Here is an 18,061-nt window from a genome sequence, read left to right as displayed (position 1 = left end):
GACTAGGCCTTAATCATGGGCTATGGTCGGATACCCAGTGGGTGATCTTGGACATCTTTTGTTTAGTTGGGCCACCGAGAACTTCTCTTGGACTCCCATCCGTCCCCTTAGGCCCAACTCACTAACTTTGGCATAACTTTTGCTTATTGCGCAGCCTGTTCTGCACTTTTGACTAGCTTTGTTCCCTTTTTAGCTCGTAAATTTCGAATATGTCGGCCCCCGTCTGTCGCCACCCCATTGTGGGCTTGCTAAATGAGGCCCTTTTAGTGCCCACAGGGCAAAAAGAGATTTTTAAAAAAAGCATACCACTGAACAGATCGTACTGTACACGTGTTGCGTTGCCGCATCCCATCCTACAAAACCAATTTGATACAGCGAATAGAAAATAGGGCAACTCGTTAATGGTTTACCACAAATGGAAAGAAATTTCAACATAAAACGAGTATTATTAAATTTGTAATAAAATGCATATATGTAAAATAAAATCAATCTAAATATATAAAATTCCTTGTCCTGACTGATTGATTCATCATCGCCCAGAGCAAACCGCTGAACCTAAAGAGATGAAATTTGGTACACAGTTGGGGTACGTCATGAAAACGAAAGGATTTTTCGAAATTTCCCCGGGGGGGAAAGGGAGAGAATTAAGGCTTAATCTGAAGAACAGCTTCTACTGTACTATTTTAGATGCGATTTTTTGTTTTTAACTACGTTTAGTCTTCATTGAGTACTTAGGTGTATTAAATTGATAACATTTCCGACGTTGTTATAAAAATTTTAATATATTTCGATTTTTTAACCAAATGTTCGAATCGTTTTAAATTCGAATTTGTTATTGTATATTGGTTCGATTATAGAACGATTGTAAACGTTCCAGAAAATTGTTCAAATTGAAAACAGTTCGTTTGATTCTCGGCAATTCTTATCATTCTCAGCGGTAGGTGTTATATAACAATTACAATGGTTGTCGAAATACTGAATATAAATAGTGTTTGCTTGCAAAATCCGCGCGGGCGAAGTCGCAGGTAACAGCTAGTATACGTATAAAATCATTTCCTTCCGTAAAAATTCTTTATTAAAAGGTGCAAAATCGAAAATTAACGGTTTACACTCTACTAGTCCTTCCAGTAGTTAAGAAAAAATTTAAATACTATAAATTTTGACGTAACTGTCTTGCCATATTTGTTCTTTTAGTTTTGTATCCGTACCTCCCTTTATACAATTATGACTACACATTTCAATATCGAATTTTTGACAGATTACATTGTGAAAGCTGTTTCAGCAGAAGAGGGTCTTTTTCGGCAAGTGTATCGGCCGGGTGATGGATGAGGCTAACGTATTCTGACGGCCACCCTCCTAAAAATTCCTGGGGTTTTTCGACCGGCCGGAATTCGATTCTGGATTCCCCAAAGCGGTAGGCTACAAGATAAAAGGGCCTGCTCTATCTGCAGGCCCCATACAAGCCCTACACACCCGTTATGGAGTCATTTCTCATTTTAAGAGATTACTTCACGCATTATTTTATAAATTACATGGTTGCTTTTTTCAAACTCTCCACCTTGTGGGCATGAAGGTCGTTTTGCATAACCATTGTGGGTTTGACCAGGCACACAATGCGGACAGCTGGGTGGTTTATATATATATATATATATATATATATTTTGAATAAATGACTTAGAATAAAATACAAAAATTTACAACTTTTAATAAATCTTTTCTTACAAGTTTTCTAGAAAAATACAAAAATAATTTTTTATAATTTTGAATTTTTTTTTTAATTTTACATTCTCTGTATATAAAAATCAGAAAATAAATGCATAAATCAAAAATAAAATTTGTAGTTAGCCCGAAAGCATATTCAATAATATACATTAACTTAAATCTCTATATAAGTTAACTTTAATTTAATAATTAAAAATAAAACATCTGATATTTGGAATGAAATATTTACAATCTTTATATTAAATTACACAGTTTTACTCCTTATAGATTGGACAATCGATGCCATTCATCTCTACGTAAATGCTTTTCAATTGAGAAAAATCGTCAACGGCCGCTAGACCATTTTCTCGACCGAAACCAGATTTCTTATACCCACCGAAAGGTATCTCGGGAGGAAAGACGTTGTAATTGTTTATCCAGACGATACCGGCCTGTAGACCGGAAGCTACTCTATGGGCTTGCTTGATATCCCTAAAAATATAACAACAGTGAAATTTAAACCATTCAAATAAACACTGAATTTAATACAATTATTACAGATAACTTGGGAAATCTTGATATTTCAGACAGTATATAGTATCTACCAAATAGTCATTGTCCCACTAAGAAATCAAAAATTACTGATAGGCTGCTTACTCTGTGCCCATTTCTTATTTTAATATACATTATGTTTCTTTTGAGAAAAATAAATTAACAAAGAAAATATAAGCACTGTCTGTTGTATTAAACCAAAGAAAGTTTTATTTTAATTCAGGCCGAAAGCTGCCATACTATGTTTCACAGGAACTGACATTTGGCTCAATATGATGTGCAGGGCCGGATTTACCAATTCAGGGGCCCTGGGCACAAATTCGGTGGGGGGGTCCCCCTTTAAGAGTAGGCAAATTTGATGATTTAGAAAATTTACACAAAATACTGTACTTTCAATTAGATTTGAACTAGGAAGTTGTAAATTTCATTTAAAATAAGGTTATTGTAAACATACATATATTTTATTGTGTAAAACTAATTATTTTAATTTAACTGAAAAATACCTATGTGAAATTTTTTCCCGAAATTTTCCGATGTTTCATAGGTTTTTTCCCGGGTTTGGTTTTCTCTGCCTGTTGCCCTCATGATTAGGCCACACTAGGCTGTCGCGGTAATAGAAAAAAAAATTATGTTTAAACATAATTTTTTTTTCAGTTTTGTGGGGGCCCTGGGCACAGGCCCCAAATGCCTTTATGTAAATCCGGCTCTGATGATGTGAATTTCTAACTTCTAATTTGAAAATAACTGATCTTAATTTGAACTGTAGTCCACCATGATTTTTTGGACACTTTCCAATCTGTAGGCACTAAGAGGACTTTTTCCCCAAGCCCATAATGGGACAGCCAGGTGGTGAGGAATGGAGTCTGACACATCAACGACAGAACACCCCCAAAAAATTCCTGGGAGTTTTTGATTGCCCAGATTTTATCTGTAATCCTTCAGAGAGGCAGATATTAATCATCTTGACCATCTGGCTGGCAATATATATATATATATATTACCAGTCAGATGGTCAAGATGATTAAGGTATCAGCCGACCTCTCTATATCAACCATTACCATCATCTCTCAATTGTTTACTCCATCAAGGTTTAACCCATTTTCCTTCTGACATCAACATTCTTCTTTCAACTGTAGGTAACCAAATATAGGTCTATATTTGGTATATATTCCCAGGCTGAAATTTGTTGCCACTCTCAGACACATTTTATTTCTTTACTTTTCTATCCTGTGGACATTAAGAGGGCCTTTTCTCCATATGCACATTTTGGATTTGGCCAGATACACAATGGGGATGACTACATGGTGAGAGATCAGATCTGATATATCAGGACAGACCACTCATGAGTAATCCCAGGATACTCACCTGGATTCAATCCTAGAACCTCAGATCAGGCTAATCACTGTGCTTAATGCTTTAATCACTGTAACCATGAACCATATTCTATTAAAAATGTTCACCTTATATACATTCTAAAGTGGAACAAACATGGTATGACTTCCTTAAAATTCATAACAATTTATGTCACAGCTAACATATGTACATGATAAAAATTGCAACAATGTGACTAAACTGGACCAATAAAAATTGTACTCTACTTTTAACTGTAGCTAACAGAATCAGAGGTTATTCAAAATCAATCAATCACAAATAATTCACTGTGGTTATTCAGCTGAATTAATCGATGCACCTTTAACAGTGTATGAAGTTCCGTTGTCATCCATGGGGTCTTTAACAATCCATAGGAGACAGTATAAAGCTTGGTGCATTGATACACTTTGCATTTATTATTATTTATGATAGACTTGAGGATAGATTGAAGGATTTTGGAGTTTTTGAATGTGGAGGAGGAGGAGGAGGAGAAGGAGAAGAAAGACTTACATTTTGATGTATTTTGGATGAAGTGGCAAAGTTCTCAATGAGGTGGAGGATGCTGTGCTGTTAGAGGCCAGTTTTTATTGCTAGATTGATGATCATATTTGGCTCCAAATTCTAATCTGTGAGAGTAAACATGCCTGACCAATGTGCAGAAGGCTGCAATTTTATGGATGAAACAGTTGAAAGAGAAAGTAGGGATATTGTGTGATTGGAAGGATGGCTTTAGACAAACTTTTGTATGGATTCAGCCTGCATGAGCGAAAGATTGATGTCAGAAAGTTAATGTTATCTGTAACTACCTGATCCATTTGTAGGGTTAGTGATTCTCAATTACTGTGCCACGAGATTTTTGAAGTGTGCCACCACTCCGAATACCCATACGATATCAGGCAAGTAGTTCAATTGGTTCTACCTTCCTAGGGCATGTTTGGAAATTGTAACAGGTGTTACTGGTATTTACCAAGACTTTTAGAAAATGTTACCTAAATAACCAACTGTGTTTAAAAATCACTGTTATGACAACCGGACTGATATACGGTTGTCCTGCGGTACTTACCGAAGTAACTGCGTGTGCCACGAAATTTTTAAATTATTAAGTACTGTGTCGAAAAAAATGTTGAGAATCACTGGGTTAGACTATAGAAATTATTATTCCTTAGCCAAAAAAATCATCAATTTCAGGTTGTACTTTCAAAGGATTAAGACATTATCCACATATCATTCATTTATAAGCAAACAATGCTAAGCGAGAGTTGAGAGAAATATAAGCTCTAGTTCTGTAATGACAAGACAACAAAGTAAACCTAGACAGAGCTTTCCATGGAGGTACACCTTTGTTCTGCTTTTAGATCTTATATTGAAGGAGAAAAAGGATGAATGGAATATTAAATCTCTAGCTCTAGGATATCAGAGAAATATTGGTAGTAATTTGGAATATGGGATAGCAAAAAGTCTCTAATGGTACAAGCAAGATAGAGAATTATAGGCTTGTGAAATCAAATGTATTTGCAACTTAATCCTGAAGTAATCCAGTGACTATTTTGATTGAGCTGGTGATTTAAAAAGTGTAATCCTTGAGGTGAGGGGAGATAAAAGCTTAAAAGTGTTTTTCTAGTAAATACATGGATGAGCAGTACTTTTCAGTCACTGGTCATAACTTCTTTCCATCTTTGTGGATTTTGGCAAATGAAAACACCTGTGCCAAAATCAACAAAAAAATTTAATAAAAATAAACCAGCAATGAGTTGTTCAACTTTCCCAGAACAATTTAAAATTTTGGTGGTGTCATCTGTCATCATATTTTATTTAAAAAACTTTTTATATTTTTAACTATTATAAAATGGCAAAAAGCTTAATTTTGAGGATAGGGATGGGTTTTATAAAAAATTGTAAATGCTAATAACGAGTAAAATTTCATTAAGTCCAACTCTACACACGACCCCCATTGTCTCTCCATCTCTCGACCTTTAATCACCAAAATTTAATAGCACCAATCCCCCTGTTAAACAAACCTCCTGCAAAATTTCATAAATTTTTGCCAAAAAGCATAGGAGTTATTAAGCTTCAAAGAGGGTGAACAAAATCTTGCCCCCTCACACAAACATCCATACGTACAGAAATTACCCCCAAATTTTATGCGTTTCTTGAAGTTTCAAGGTGTCCTAAGTCCAAAAATGTAAAAATCTTGGGGGTGATATTTTGACCGATTGCCATACTTCCCTTCTGTTATATATAACAGCCAGGAAAGTAAAAGTGAAATAAGTTTTATTAAATCATTTAAATGTTAAAAAGTTACTATAATTAAAGATAACTAAACTAAAATAAGTGAATATTTATATGCAATTTAACATTTCTTTCAAAATAAGTAATTGATACTATCAACTCACTTTGACATGACACCTGCAGCAAGCCCATAAGGAGTAGAATTGGCTCTAAGAAGAGCCTCCTCTTCAGTCTCAAAGGTTAAAACCGACACTACTGGACCAAATATCTCTTCTTTTATGACTGTCATATCATCTCGACAGTCTATCAATATGCAGGGAGTTATGAAAAATCCTTTAGACAGTGGCAAATTTTCAAAAATTATCCTTTCTCCACCACACAACACATGTGCACCCTGTGCAAATGAAAAAAAAAAAAAAAAAAGTAATAAGCCATGGTTTAAATTAGCAACTGTCTGCATTTAACATTAAATATTACCTCATTCTTAGCAGTTTCAATATATTTTAAAACTTTCTTCCCATGTTCTTCCGATATCATGGCTCCTACTGTTGTTTTTTCATCTGTTGGATCACCAATGATCATATTTTTTGTTGCATTTAACAACTGATCAATAAATTCTTTGGATATGGACTTTTCTACAAATACACGGGTGCAATTTGAACATACCTGTTAAATTTATTACAAAAGTCATCATTAAAGAATGATAAACAGTACATAAAACAAGTGTACATTTTAAAACACTTGTATTAATCTTACACTTGTATTTAAGATTTTTATTAAAAATAAAAAATTATTTTGCTAATAATCAATAAATCAATCCTCATTATAGCTACAGTTTACATAAGTTGCAATAACTTCTATGTAGATCTCATTAATTCTTTTTCTTCTTGTAAGTTTCTTGTTCCTTCATATATGAGTATATTGTTATAATAATTTGCAATATAATTATTCAATAAAAATTAATAAATTAACTTTAATTGTAACTTTTTATTTCATTATATAAAAATTTGCAATCATCTCTATTAATTTAAGTATTTATGAGTTGAGAGTTATAATGAATTTTACACCATAACTCTCAACTCATAAATGCTAGTGAAGTTATAGTGAATACATTTAAACAGATCAACATACAAAGGATCTGAACCAATTGTAAACATTAATGCAATCCTGGATAAAAAAATGTAGTTCTAATTAACTAAGTTTCTGCATTATCCAAGTTGTATTGTGGGAAAAGTATTTTGTCAATAGAGATGCAAGATCCTAATACAGTACAATTTGTTTCAATAATCTTGGCTGTCAATGTGCCATATTAAAAAAAAGATTATAGAAATTTACAGAGAATTTACTCTGGTGACTTCTATGGCAATACAAATTTTAAAAGGTTAAAAAAATTTTAATTGTTATCTTAGGTTTACAATTGTTTTAATTTTAATTAAATTAACATTTAATAATTAATTTAGAAGGTTCAGGAAGAAAGAATTAACCATTACAGGACTTGAACCCTCAACTTCTCAATGTTTTAATTTTATTTACAAATGTTTTATTGTGTACTTTAAAAGTCATTATGTTAAACAAGTAAGCTTGACTTAAAAGTACAGCACATTGTACACATTAATGTACCTAAATGTAATTTATTTAATGATTTACTAAACAATCTACATTAATCAAACTTTTGATTATCTGAAATATCCTTGGTCTGTCTAAATTACTCAATAATAATCAGGTCTTGTATTTGGTTTAAAATGTAAAAGAAAAAAGTTATATACAGAATAATTACAATGTTTTGGCCTTGGCCAACAAAAGACTGATGGCTGAGGCATCACCCTACCATTTTAAGGAATCAAATTTGAGTAAACAACTCCCCATTATTTTGCGGGGTAAGTCCCGGATTTGTCAGACCCCATCTCTTACATTCCAGCTGCCTAGCTACAGGTTTAATTTATAACTTTTAATAATGTGATAAGGAAGACAAAGTAAAACGATATTAATTTCTAAAAATTATTTATTGTGATAACTTCTGAAGTTTTAAAGAGAATGCTAGAAATATAAAAATTTCAAAATTCAGCAGAACTAGCATTTGTAAAACAATTTTGCCAAATTAAAATTTGTCATAATTGTTTTATAAATGCTAGTTCTAATTAATTTTAACCATGTTTAAAAGATAAGACAAAAATGCTATGAAAAATTTTTAAGCACAAATTAAAAAATAGTGTTACTTTCAGCCAGTGACTTAAACCTTATTGTGAGAAGGAAGATATAGAAGATCAACTAATAGAAATGGAGAATTCTCCCATTCATAGGACACAGGGAAGCTGCAAAGGATGTGCAAATGGCTGACTCAGAAAAACGGGACTTGATGGGGTAACCAACAGACTGGCCATAAGGAGTTTTCCTAGTTTTCTTCATTTGCCTGATATCTAAACAGGAGCCAGTTTCCCACAAAAGTTCTCCTGGGTGGCATTAAATTAAGTACACCAATCTTCCAGGTTCGCAAATAATTGGGACTGAGTTACCCTTTACAAACATTGAATTTGAGTTCTATTTTCAATGTTAAATTTGTAATTCATTCCAAAATTTTTTGTCAATGGTGGCCAAACTGTGGATCACAAGCTGTATGTGGCTCTTCAAAACCCTTATCATGGCTTTCATACACTTATACAATTTCTTTTTATAAACTTGATGCATAAACTTTATACTACTTACACATATGTACTATTTTTCTAAGTTTACTGACTACAATCTCTGTGTATATTACATTATTACATTATGTAAGTATAACTCTTAACTTGGACTCAAACAAGCAACTGAGAGTTTAGAATATATACATATAGTTGAAGGAGTTAAATCAGGGGTGTCCAACCTTTTTGTTTCTCTGGACCACATTGAAAGAAGTCATGGAGTTTTGGGCCACAAGTATCTTGTATATACTTGAATGATGCAGATATACTTCCAATGTGACCTAGAGACTTATGTTAATCCTTAAATATACAAGTATATTTAAGGATTCTTCTGTCTAGATTATAGTAATAAGTATTAAAACTTATATCAGGAAAAAGGATATTTAAAAAAATTACTTCTACAGACACTTTTAATTTTTACTTAGAAATAAATAAATTCATTTATTATAAAGGAGACAAACAAAAATTTATTTGAAAAACACAAGTATTTGTTTTATTTGGGTCTCTAATTAATAAAAAATGACGAAACACCATTTTAAAGTGCATTTTTATTTGACTAATATATTTATAAATAATATGTAGCCCAAAAAGTAGCCAATGCGTCACATGATATATTTTATGCCAAACTAAAAAATGGGTAGCCAAATCTTGCAATGCTGGAAGAAATACTAAATAAAGCTGAAGTTGGAACTCAAAGGATTATAGATCCAAATGCAAGGACAAAAGATAAAGAAGTGAGGAAGGTTGGAAAATTAAGGATCAATATTTGCATAACAGAAGGTCTATTTAATCTTTGTCACTACTTTTTATCTTTTGGCCTTTCTCTCCATTCCCCGAATTTGGATCTATAATCCTTTGAGCCACAACTCCAGCTTTATTTAGTATTCCTTCCTCATTCACACATTTTCAAGTATTTGAAAACATTTCCTTTCCACTCAAAAATAAAATATGTATAAAGGTTTATGGCTTTGTGAAACTTCTTTTTGAGTTTATGCCGTTGAAATGAATAAATAAAAATAAAATGAAAAAATTTGTCAGTTTTGTTTACACGTTCATTGGGCCACATTGGAACTTGCCTTGGACCACATGTGGCCCATTGGCCGCAGGTTGGACACCCAAGTTAAATGATCATTTACTTATTCAGTCAGTCATAAAATATGAGTAAAGTAAGAACAGTGATAACTTTACAACATATAGTTAAAATAGATAGTATAAATAGATGATGTGGCTCTTGTTTATTTCTGATAGGCAGTGTATGGCTCCTATTGTGACAGCATTTATATATCACTGCTGTTTAAAAAAAATTTCAGAAAAATGAATGATTAAATAAATAAATATTAAATAAATATACTGTGCATGGTTTTTATTACTACAATAGTAATTTTACTTGAGCCAAAATAAAACACGATAAAAATAGTATCATATATTATAACAGACACCATATGAATAAGTGAGTGCAGTGATCTTCTAGCACCAGGCCTGCTCAAACATCCAGTTTGTGCAGACACTAACTCCAGTTTACAGTATTCTGCAATCTTCCATTTCCTGAAAGGTCATAACCTTTCATAAAAGTTGAAATTTTGGTGCATAAATTTCTGATCACAAGCAATTGAATTCCCAAACATTGACATCTATGAACACCTAGGGAGTAGTGTAATTTTTGAGTTTTTAAAATTACTTAAAAACCAAAAATTGATTGCTAGATTTTTATAGTCTAAAGATAAGGTAGTAAATTTTGGTAGTTTTGATTAATCCTTGGAATTAATCAAACATTTTTTGCAGCTTAAATCTTTAAAATATTTAATAACAAATGAAAATATGTAAAGTGATATCATTCAGTTATAATACTTACTTCACCTTGGGTTAGAAAATTGCCAAGTAAAGTTGCTTTCACAGCTTCTTTAATATCACAAGAACCAAACACAATAAGAGGTGACTTTCCACCCAATTCAAGTGTCACTTTTTTTATTCCTTCTGCACAAGCTTTCATAATTTTTTGTCCAGTAGAGATACTACCCGTGAAAGTAACTTTTGATACTAAAGGATGGTGACAGAGAATATTTCCTGTCTCACCATCACCCTGTGAAAACAGAGAATAAAATTTATATACTTACAGTACACGTAATTATTAATATACACAGAGTATTCCACTTAAATGACCCTACTTTTAAACTGTTCTTTAAAATCCATTTGTTCAGATAAATGAAGAAAATGTGTTGAAAAATATTGATCAGTATTCCAAATTTCATGTGCATATGCTTGAAAGAGCCACTATTGTTACAAGGTGGCAATTTGGACTGCATTGCCACACAGTCTAGATCTCTGCAGGTCCATTTCTTGGGCTACTGCTCATCCAATAACACCTCTTTGAACCTTCTTTGTGGACATGTCAAGGATTGTGTTTATGCTACAAAAGTGCCAGACACAAGAGCCTCACATATAAGAATTGCAAATGCCATTAACAGCACAACTCCTAACATGCTGGTTAGGATACATTGTGCATCCTAACATACTTGCCACATCAAAAGCATGTGTGGAAATGTACTGATTTAATGTAGTAATCAACTTTTTCAGATGCACTTTGCATTACCATTGTCTACAGTACTATACTCCTTTTTCTTTTCACAAAATTAATGCACAAAACTAGGGACATTTGAGAGGAAAACCCTGTATATTAGATATTCAATTGCAGCCATATTATGTATCCAAATAATCTGGTTCAATTCTTATCTCATTTTTTATAGATTGTGCAAGTTTGAAGTATATTTTGAAGTATATTTTATTTAAATTTTTAAAATATTTATTAAAAAATCATATTTATTATTATTAGAACTATTTTATCACATGTTTAATGACATGAAACTATCTGAATACATTGCATAATGTGAATTTAAAAATCCAAATTAATTGCATATTATTAAGTTTCTCATTTGCATGTAACTCACTTAAGTAGCGAGTTACATGCATATAAATACTTAAGTAGTATTTATATGCAAAATATACAGAAATAGTTGATTTTATACTTCTAAACCTGTATTATGCAGTTTTGGATACATATTTGACATTATTAATTTAAACACGCTTCTTAATAAATAACTTCTTAATTTAAAAAAATGCATCTATGAAATATTTTTATGTTTATTATTTAAGTAAATATTAATATAAAAATTGTCTTATTTTAGAATTTTTTAAAATAAAATTTCAAATAAGCAGCTCTAAATGAGGCAGTTTAGACCTTATTAGAGCTGTAGACCATGTCTGTAGGAGTAAAAAAGTTTAAGGAACTGATGTGATAGTCTACAAGAAACCCTTTGTGATATATAGTGGACCAAAAATCAGCTTATGAGCTGCTTGCTGAACATGCAATAAGCTTAATGGACCATGCAGCATGATTCCAATTGCATCCAAGAAGTAGTTAATGCAATGGTATTTCTCTTGTTTAATAAACTTTTAGAGTAGAAAACAGTTAATTTTTCGCATTGTTTTGAGAAATAGTTCTGGATTTTTTGACTTTAAAATTTCAGATAAGCTGATTTTGGGGAACTTACCTCATGAAGGGTGATATGTAGACTGTTGGTTCCTTTTTTTACTCCTATAGGTATGGTCTACAGCTCTGGTAAGGTCGCAACTATCTCATTCAGAGCTGCATATGAACTACTTATCAAATCAATAATAAATGAAATAAGAGATGGGTCAATATATTTAAAAAATTTATAATATAATGTATGATAAATCGTATTTACTCATTAAAAAAAAAAAAACTAGACAAGAACTATGTTAAATGACAAAAAGGAATAGACCTGTATAACATTAACAACGCCATCAGGAATGCCTACTTCAGTCATGATTTCTGCTAAAACTACAGAAGTTAGAGGAGTTAACTGTGAAGGTTTATAAACAAATGTATTGCCACACACTAAAGCTGGTGCTAACTTCCAAGACATTACTTGAAATGGATAATTCCAAGCACCTATTCCAGCTACAACACCCAAAGGTTCACGAGCGACCATTGCAAAACTCCCACCGGGCAACTGATGATGATAACCTGTTACGTAACACAGAATAATGAAAAACAAAAAATGATATAAATTTCATCAAAAATTTTAAGTTTACCTTTGATTGTTGGGGCCAGACCACCGTAATAGTCTATGACGTCGGCACAACCCGCAATGTCTACTCTAGCTTCCCATATCGGTTTTCCTGTATCTATAACTTCCATCTGAGCAATTGTTTCCAGATTTTCCTACAGAATTAATAAATTTATAAAAAAAAAAAAAGAAATTAATTTTGCCACTGAAAAATAATGTAATTATAACTTCTGATGTGTTTTACAGCAAAAAATTTTATAATTTATTAATTTATAAATTTGTACTCTAATTTTCTGTGCTGCAGATTTAAGTAGTTGACCTCTTTGTTGATAACTGAACCTTGACCAGTTTGAAAATGCAGCATTTGCAGATTTTACTGCTTTTTCTACCTCTTTTTGACTAGAACATTTTAATTTATGAATAGTTTCATCTAGAAAAAAATAAATAAATAAATTTTTAATTTTTTTTTAATATTTTGAAAATAATATTAAAAACATAAATAAAAAGAAAACCTGTTGCAGGATATTTCACTGGAATTTCATCGTGAAAATCAGTCGGATCATTTCTTTTCCCATCGATAAAATTCAATGGTTTTGTAGAAATCATAGATAATAAACTCATATTTCTTACATTCCAATTAATCAAACTATAAGTAAGTTTTCTTGCAAGCATTGTATTTTGTCTTCATTCCTAAAAATGCAGTTACTATAAAAAAATAATAATAAAATACATATTAGAAATTTCATTTTAAACTATGTTATGAGATAAAAATATTTATCACTTATCAAAATTATTAACAACATAAATTATACAAATGAATAATTATAATAATATTTATCAATGCAGATAAACATACTATTACTGGTATAATCAGAGCCTTTGTACCATTAAGCAAAATGTAGGCAATCATCAAGGGGTGGGCAAGTAAAGGGGCATCAGCCTTACTCATAAACAAAACAAAAAAAAACTGCTACACTGATTCATTCTAGCAAAATAATGTTTAATTTAAGTAATAAATTAAACATTTAAAATAGTAAATTGAATTAAATACTGTTTTTTAATACTAATTAAATAACTGTTGTAACATTGCATGATTGCAGCAATTCAAAATCAATTTTTTATAAATATTCTCTACTTCTAATACACTGGGATGGTATACTCAACGTTTTCTCCAACCTATTAACCAGAGTAATAGTTTTCGATATTTGCTAATGCTTTCGATGCCCCTCCTGGGCTCATCCTCAGGATTTCAATAAATGTAGGTGATAAACGAATGCCTGAGGAAGAGCCCAGGAGAGGCATCAAAAGCGTTAGCAAATATCGAAAAGTATTACTCCGGTTAATAGGTTGGAGAAAACGTTCAATTTTTTATGTTCATATCTCTCCAAATTCGGATTAAGTATTTGCAAATGTATGTAATAATTTTTTTCCTGTACAGACATTAGGGATAATCATATATACTGTATATATACAAATGTACTAGTGTTAATAAAATTTTTTTAATGTTCTTAATAATATTATTTTTATAAATAGCCACATGTGTGGGTGTATATGTATGTTTAAGTGAATATGCAAGTATATATACACAATGTATAGAGGAGCCTGAAGTTTCTTTGACTAGGGGTGTCAGATACTTTTGAACTGATCGTGCACATATATACATGGCCAAAATGTTGTTTGCCAAATGGGGTCATCACTGTTCTTATTGTTTTAGATGCAATAATGACTGGAAGTAATCATGCTTACCCAAATACTGAGTGGAGCTTGTTTTCATCCAGGACATTGAATGTTTTCTTATATTTCACTAGGATATTGCCAAAAGTTATTGGCAATATCCTAGTGATCCTTTTTTTTTATTGTGTGGAGGCCATCACAGAACAACACAGAAAGCTGCATGGAAATTCTATTGTCACGGCTCAGACCTATCAGAGCTACCAAGTCTTGGTAGCTCTGATAGGTCTGAGCCGTGACAATAGAATTTCCATGCAGCTTTCTGTGTTGTTCTGTGATGGCCTCCACACAATAAAAAAAAGCTCCACTCGTTTAGGAGTCAGCATGATTACTTCTGGCTGTTATTGTACCCAAAACAATAAGAACAGTATATATTCCGATTTGGCAAGCGACTTTTCAGCCACACTGTACATACATACATATATATACAGAATGTATCAGAATGACGTTTTAAAAATTTGGAGAATTGTAGAGGATGAAATTTTGAACATTTTGATATAAGGAACCATAGCTGTAAATGTGATATAAAGTTTCTACTGCGGTAGGAAGCGTTTGATCACCCTTCACCTTAGTAGCTACCCTTCTGTCCATTGATGTCATGTTATTGTTCTTGACACAAATAAACAACCACTAGACCCGTTAATATATTAACATATATAAATACACACCCACGACCATTATGAATGGGTTACAACCTAGTGGCGCCATCTCTTGCACCAGTTGGCTTGTATGTGCTGGAAGAGGAGATCGTTATTGTTCTTGACTTTTTCCTCTGGGTTATGTAAAGTCCCTTGTGTATGCAACACCTTGTGTAGGAACAGTTCGTGATCTTACAGAACACATCTTTACAGCATTTAATACCATCAAAGGGAAGCGTGGCATCTTACAGAGAGTCGGACAAAACATGGTTCGTCGTTGCACATGATGTAACGAAGTTAATGGTCATCACATTAAACATTTACTCTAAAGTTGTGCAGCCACTGATTCAATGTACTGTTTGATTGTACTCTACTGTTTTGTCAATAAAACTTGTCATAAATACTGTATTCTGCTGTCTTCAGCATACCAACTGCAAAGTGCAAATTGCTGTAGAAATTTTATATCACATTTCTAGCTATGGGTTCTTTATACCAAAACATTCAAAATTTCATCCTCTACAATCCCCCAAATTTTTAAAACATTATTCTGATACACCCTGTATATATCCAAAAATTGAATACAGCAGAGGAGTCTCATCAAATGTGACATAGCTTGAACACAAAAGTGGGACAAGCTGCAGATGTTTCATATATCTAATACTGTAATTACAAAACTAACAATATTACATAAATGTCGAGTAAATTTGATAAAAATACATTTTAATACATTAATGATATCACAGATAAATAAGAACCATGTTATTAAACTTATCACACTCTATTATATTATATTTATAGAAAACAATTGTAAACAACAGATTGCTTCTGACAGGGTTTATTATAGAATCAACTTAATATTTTCAATCATCCTATATAATTGACGATTATTGTTTGTTAAGTTACGGCAACACAACACTTGGGCATCTGCCTAGGGGATGCCTTCCAAAGATCTTTTTAAGGGTAACTGACCCCTATTTGGGCATTACAGACATGGAGAAAACCCATAAATCTCCACATGGCCAGCCTGTCCCGACGAGAGGCAAACCCACGATCGAACTCCCAATGTTTGGGAAACGAAACTGCTCAACCAATGGTGGGCCAATTCCTAATTTAACCCGAAACTCATTTCAATAGTATCAATTGGTGGGCAAATGTGCATAAGTCATAGGTAAACAGACCACAAGTATATTTTACATTCCATATATACAAAAAGTCGGCTTATTTCCATCATTTATTTATAAATGATGTGTAAAATATGTTTGTGGACCCTGGACCCTGAGCAAGCATTAGTTCTAAATTATGCCGCTGCGGCAAACAACATCAATAGCCGGAAGTTGGATTTGTGGTCGAAAAAAGCCCACTCTATCCACGGCCACATACAAGTTCTGTTATTGTTAAAACTGATGGTTTCAATAAATAATTATTAGTGTTTAATTTCATCGATGTAATAATTTGTAATTATGACCAGAAAATACCACAAATCGAACTTCCAGTTATTGGCGCTGTTTGCCGCAGCGGCCTAATTTAGAACTAATGCTTGCTCAGAATCCAGACGGCTCGCGCATGAGTGATTGTAGAGTATATATAAGCGCAAAGAAAGAACACCAATTTTTGAAGATCGTATGGTTCAAAAAATACATGGAATAGTAAACTTTTACCAAAATATGGATTAAAAAAGAAAGGAACGATTTTAAAAGGACCCAATAATTAATAGAGCACAAAGTGATCATATAAAAATAATTCATTTATCATATCAATTTATACATATTAACACTTAAAACATCGAAATTTTACCTATAATAGCAGCTTTATCTTACTTAATAAGCTTATCTTTCGGAAGCATGCGATGCTTGCTTGCTTGCTTGCTTGCCGCCTTCTGGCGGTGAAGTTAGGCGTTAGTTACGTTGGTTATTTCGCCCGGTATAGTTGTTTCTCCAGGTGAGTCGAGTTGGTTTGAGAAACAGATGGACAAATGTGGAGGGATTGTAGGAGAATGCACAAGGGGGTGTGGAGTCTTTGGCCACCCTACTGACCTCCTCTGCATTGCTAACAGTACCATTGGTATTATCATTAAATACACCATCCCCAGTATCGCTACCCTTACCAAGACACAGCTCGACACCTTAGAGCAGCGTTTCTCAACCTGGGGTCGCGAGACAATAATGAAATCATTTTATGAGAAATAATCACTTATTATAAACGTATAGACGTTTTACTTACAATAAGTACACGTGCAAAGAAAACAAATTAATGTGATGGTTGCATTTGTTTTTCATTTAAAATTTTCTCCATACGTGGATCAAATTACAAAGAGCACGTACACATCAAGTTGGAACTTGTAAATTGCTCATGTATGTACACGTCATACATGCATGTTCGTACCCGTCGCTATTAACGCAACGACATAAAATAATAAGAATAGTTGTATTACATTTTTTATACTGTCGGTATTTTCTTAATGTATAAAATTAGTGCAATGTGATTATATAATATTTTTAAAAAATTTACATTTATAATTACAGTCAAAATTCAATTAGTAATAGTAAAGCTTACTGTTATTATTCCTTTGGGTGGGGGTCGCGAAATATTAATTCTATTTATATTTACTATTTGGGAGGTCGCGGAGCTAAGAAGGTTGAGAATCGCTGCCTTAAGGTACGACTATGCAGACGCGAGCAAGAATATGTGGCGAGAAGAGGCGAGACGCGATAAATATCAAAACCTGTCAGATATGTGCGAGAACCAGGAATTGCTCTCGCCAGCGTTATTTCTCGCTTCTCGCTTGTGCATGGTTTTCCTTTGCGAAAACTAAATCGCTCGCAACCTCTCGCTCGCTGTAAATTCGCGTCTGCATAGTCGCACCCTTAGAGGCTATTCAAATCCAATACATCAAACTCAGCCTTGGTCTCCCCATCTCTAACAACAACATCATTACACTCCGCGCCGCAAATAAAACCTCCCTCGATCGACGCTTCCACAAATGCATCATTAAACAATACTGCACTTACATCAAGAAAGCTACTTCCGACCCCCTCTTCCAATCCGTTATTCAAAACATACACACAGTGGAGTA

At 32.8% G+C, this 18,061-nt stretch overlaps 1 protein-coding gene across 1 annotated transcript; it reads right to left on the bottom strand.

Moving 5' to 3' along the window:
* Positions 1–1,685: 1,685 nt before the first annotated feature.
* Positions 1,686–16,825, bottom strand: LOC136969160 (4-trimethylaminobutyraldehyde dehydrogenase A-like). The gene is made up of 9 exons (XM_067263256.1): positions 16,806–16,825; positions 13,132–13,324; positions 12,904–13,049; positions 12,645–12,774; positions 12,332–12,576; positions 10,384–10,611; positions 6,331–6,519; positions 6,018–6,247; positions 1,686–2,193 (listed from the first exon to the last, which is right to left on the bottom strand). The coding sequence occupies exons 2-9, from the start codon at positions 13,289–13,291 to the stop codon at positions 1,977–1,979; spliced, it is 1,545 nt and encodes a 514-aa protein (XP_067119357.1). The 5' UTR covers positions 13,292–13,324; positions 16,806–16,825; the 3' UTR covers positions 1,686–1,976.
* Positions 16,826–18,061: the final 1,236 nt, after the last annotated feature.

The sequence above is a fragment of the Centruroides vittatus genome, unplaced genomic scaffold (assembly GCF_030686945.1).
Source record: "Centruroides vittatus isolate TY-2023 unplaced genomic scaffold, ASM3068694v2 contig_1743, whole genome shotgun sequence".
Taxonomy (NCBI): domain Eukaryota; kingdom Metazoa; phylum Arthropoda; class Arachnida; order Scorpiones; family Buthidae; genus Centruroides; species Centruroides vittatus.
The sequence above is the reverse complement of the archived record's forward strand: the minus strand, read 5'-3'. Positions and strand labels throughout refer to the sequence as shown.

Bases quoted from the DNA above. Each gene is read 5' to 3' on its own strand.
- LOC136969160 (XM_067263256.1), bottom strand. From the start codon at position 13,291: ATGCTTGCAAGAAAACTTACTTATAGTTTGATTAATTGGAATGTAAGA. The intron at 10,612-12,331 runs GTCTATTCCTTT...CTGTTTTCACAG, and splicing joins GCGTTGTTAATGTTATACAG to GGTGATGGTGAGACAGGAAA. The intron at 6,520-10,383 runs GTAAGTATTATA...TAAATTTAACAG, and splicing joins ATTTTCTAACCCAAGGTGAA to GTATGTTCAAATTGCACCCG.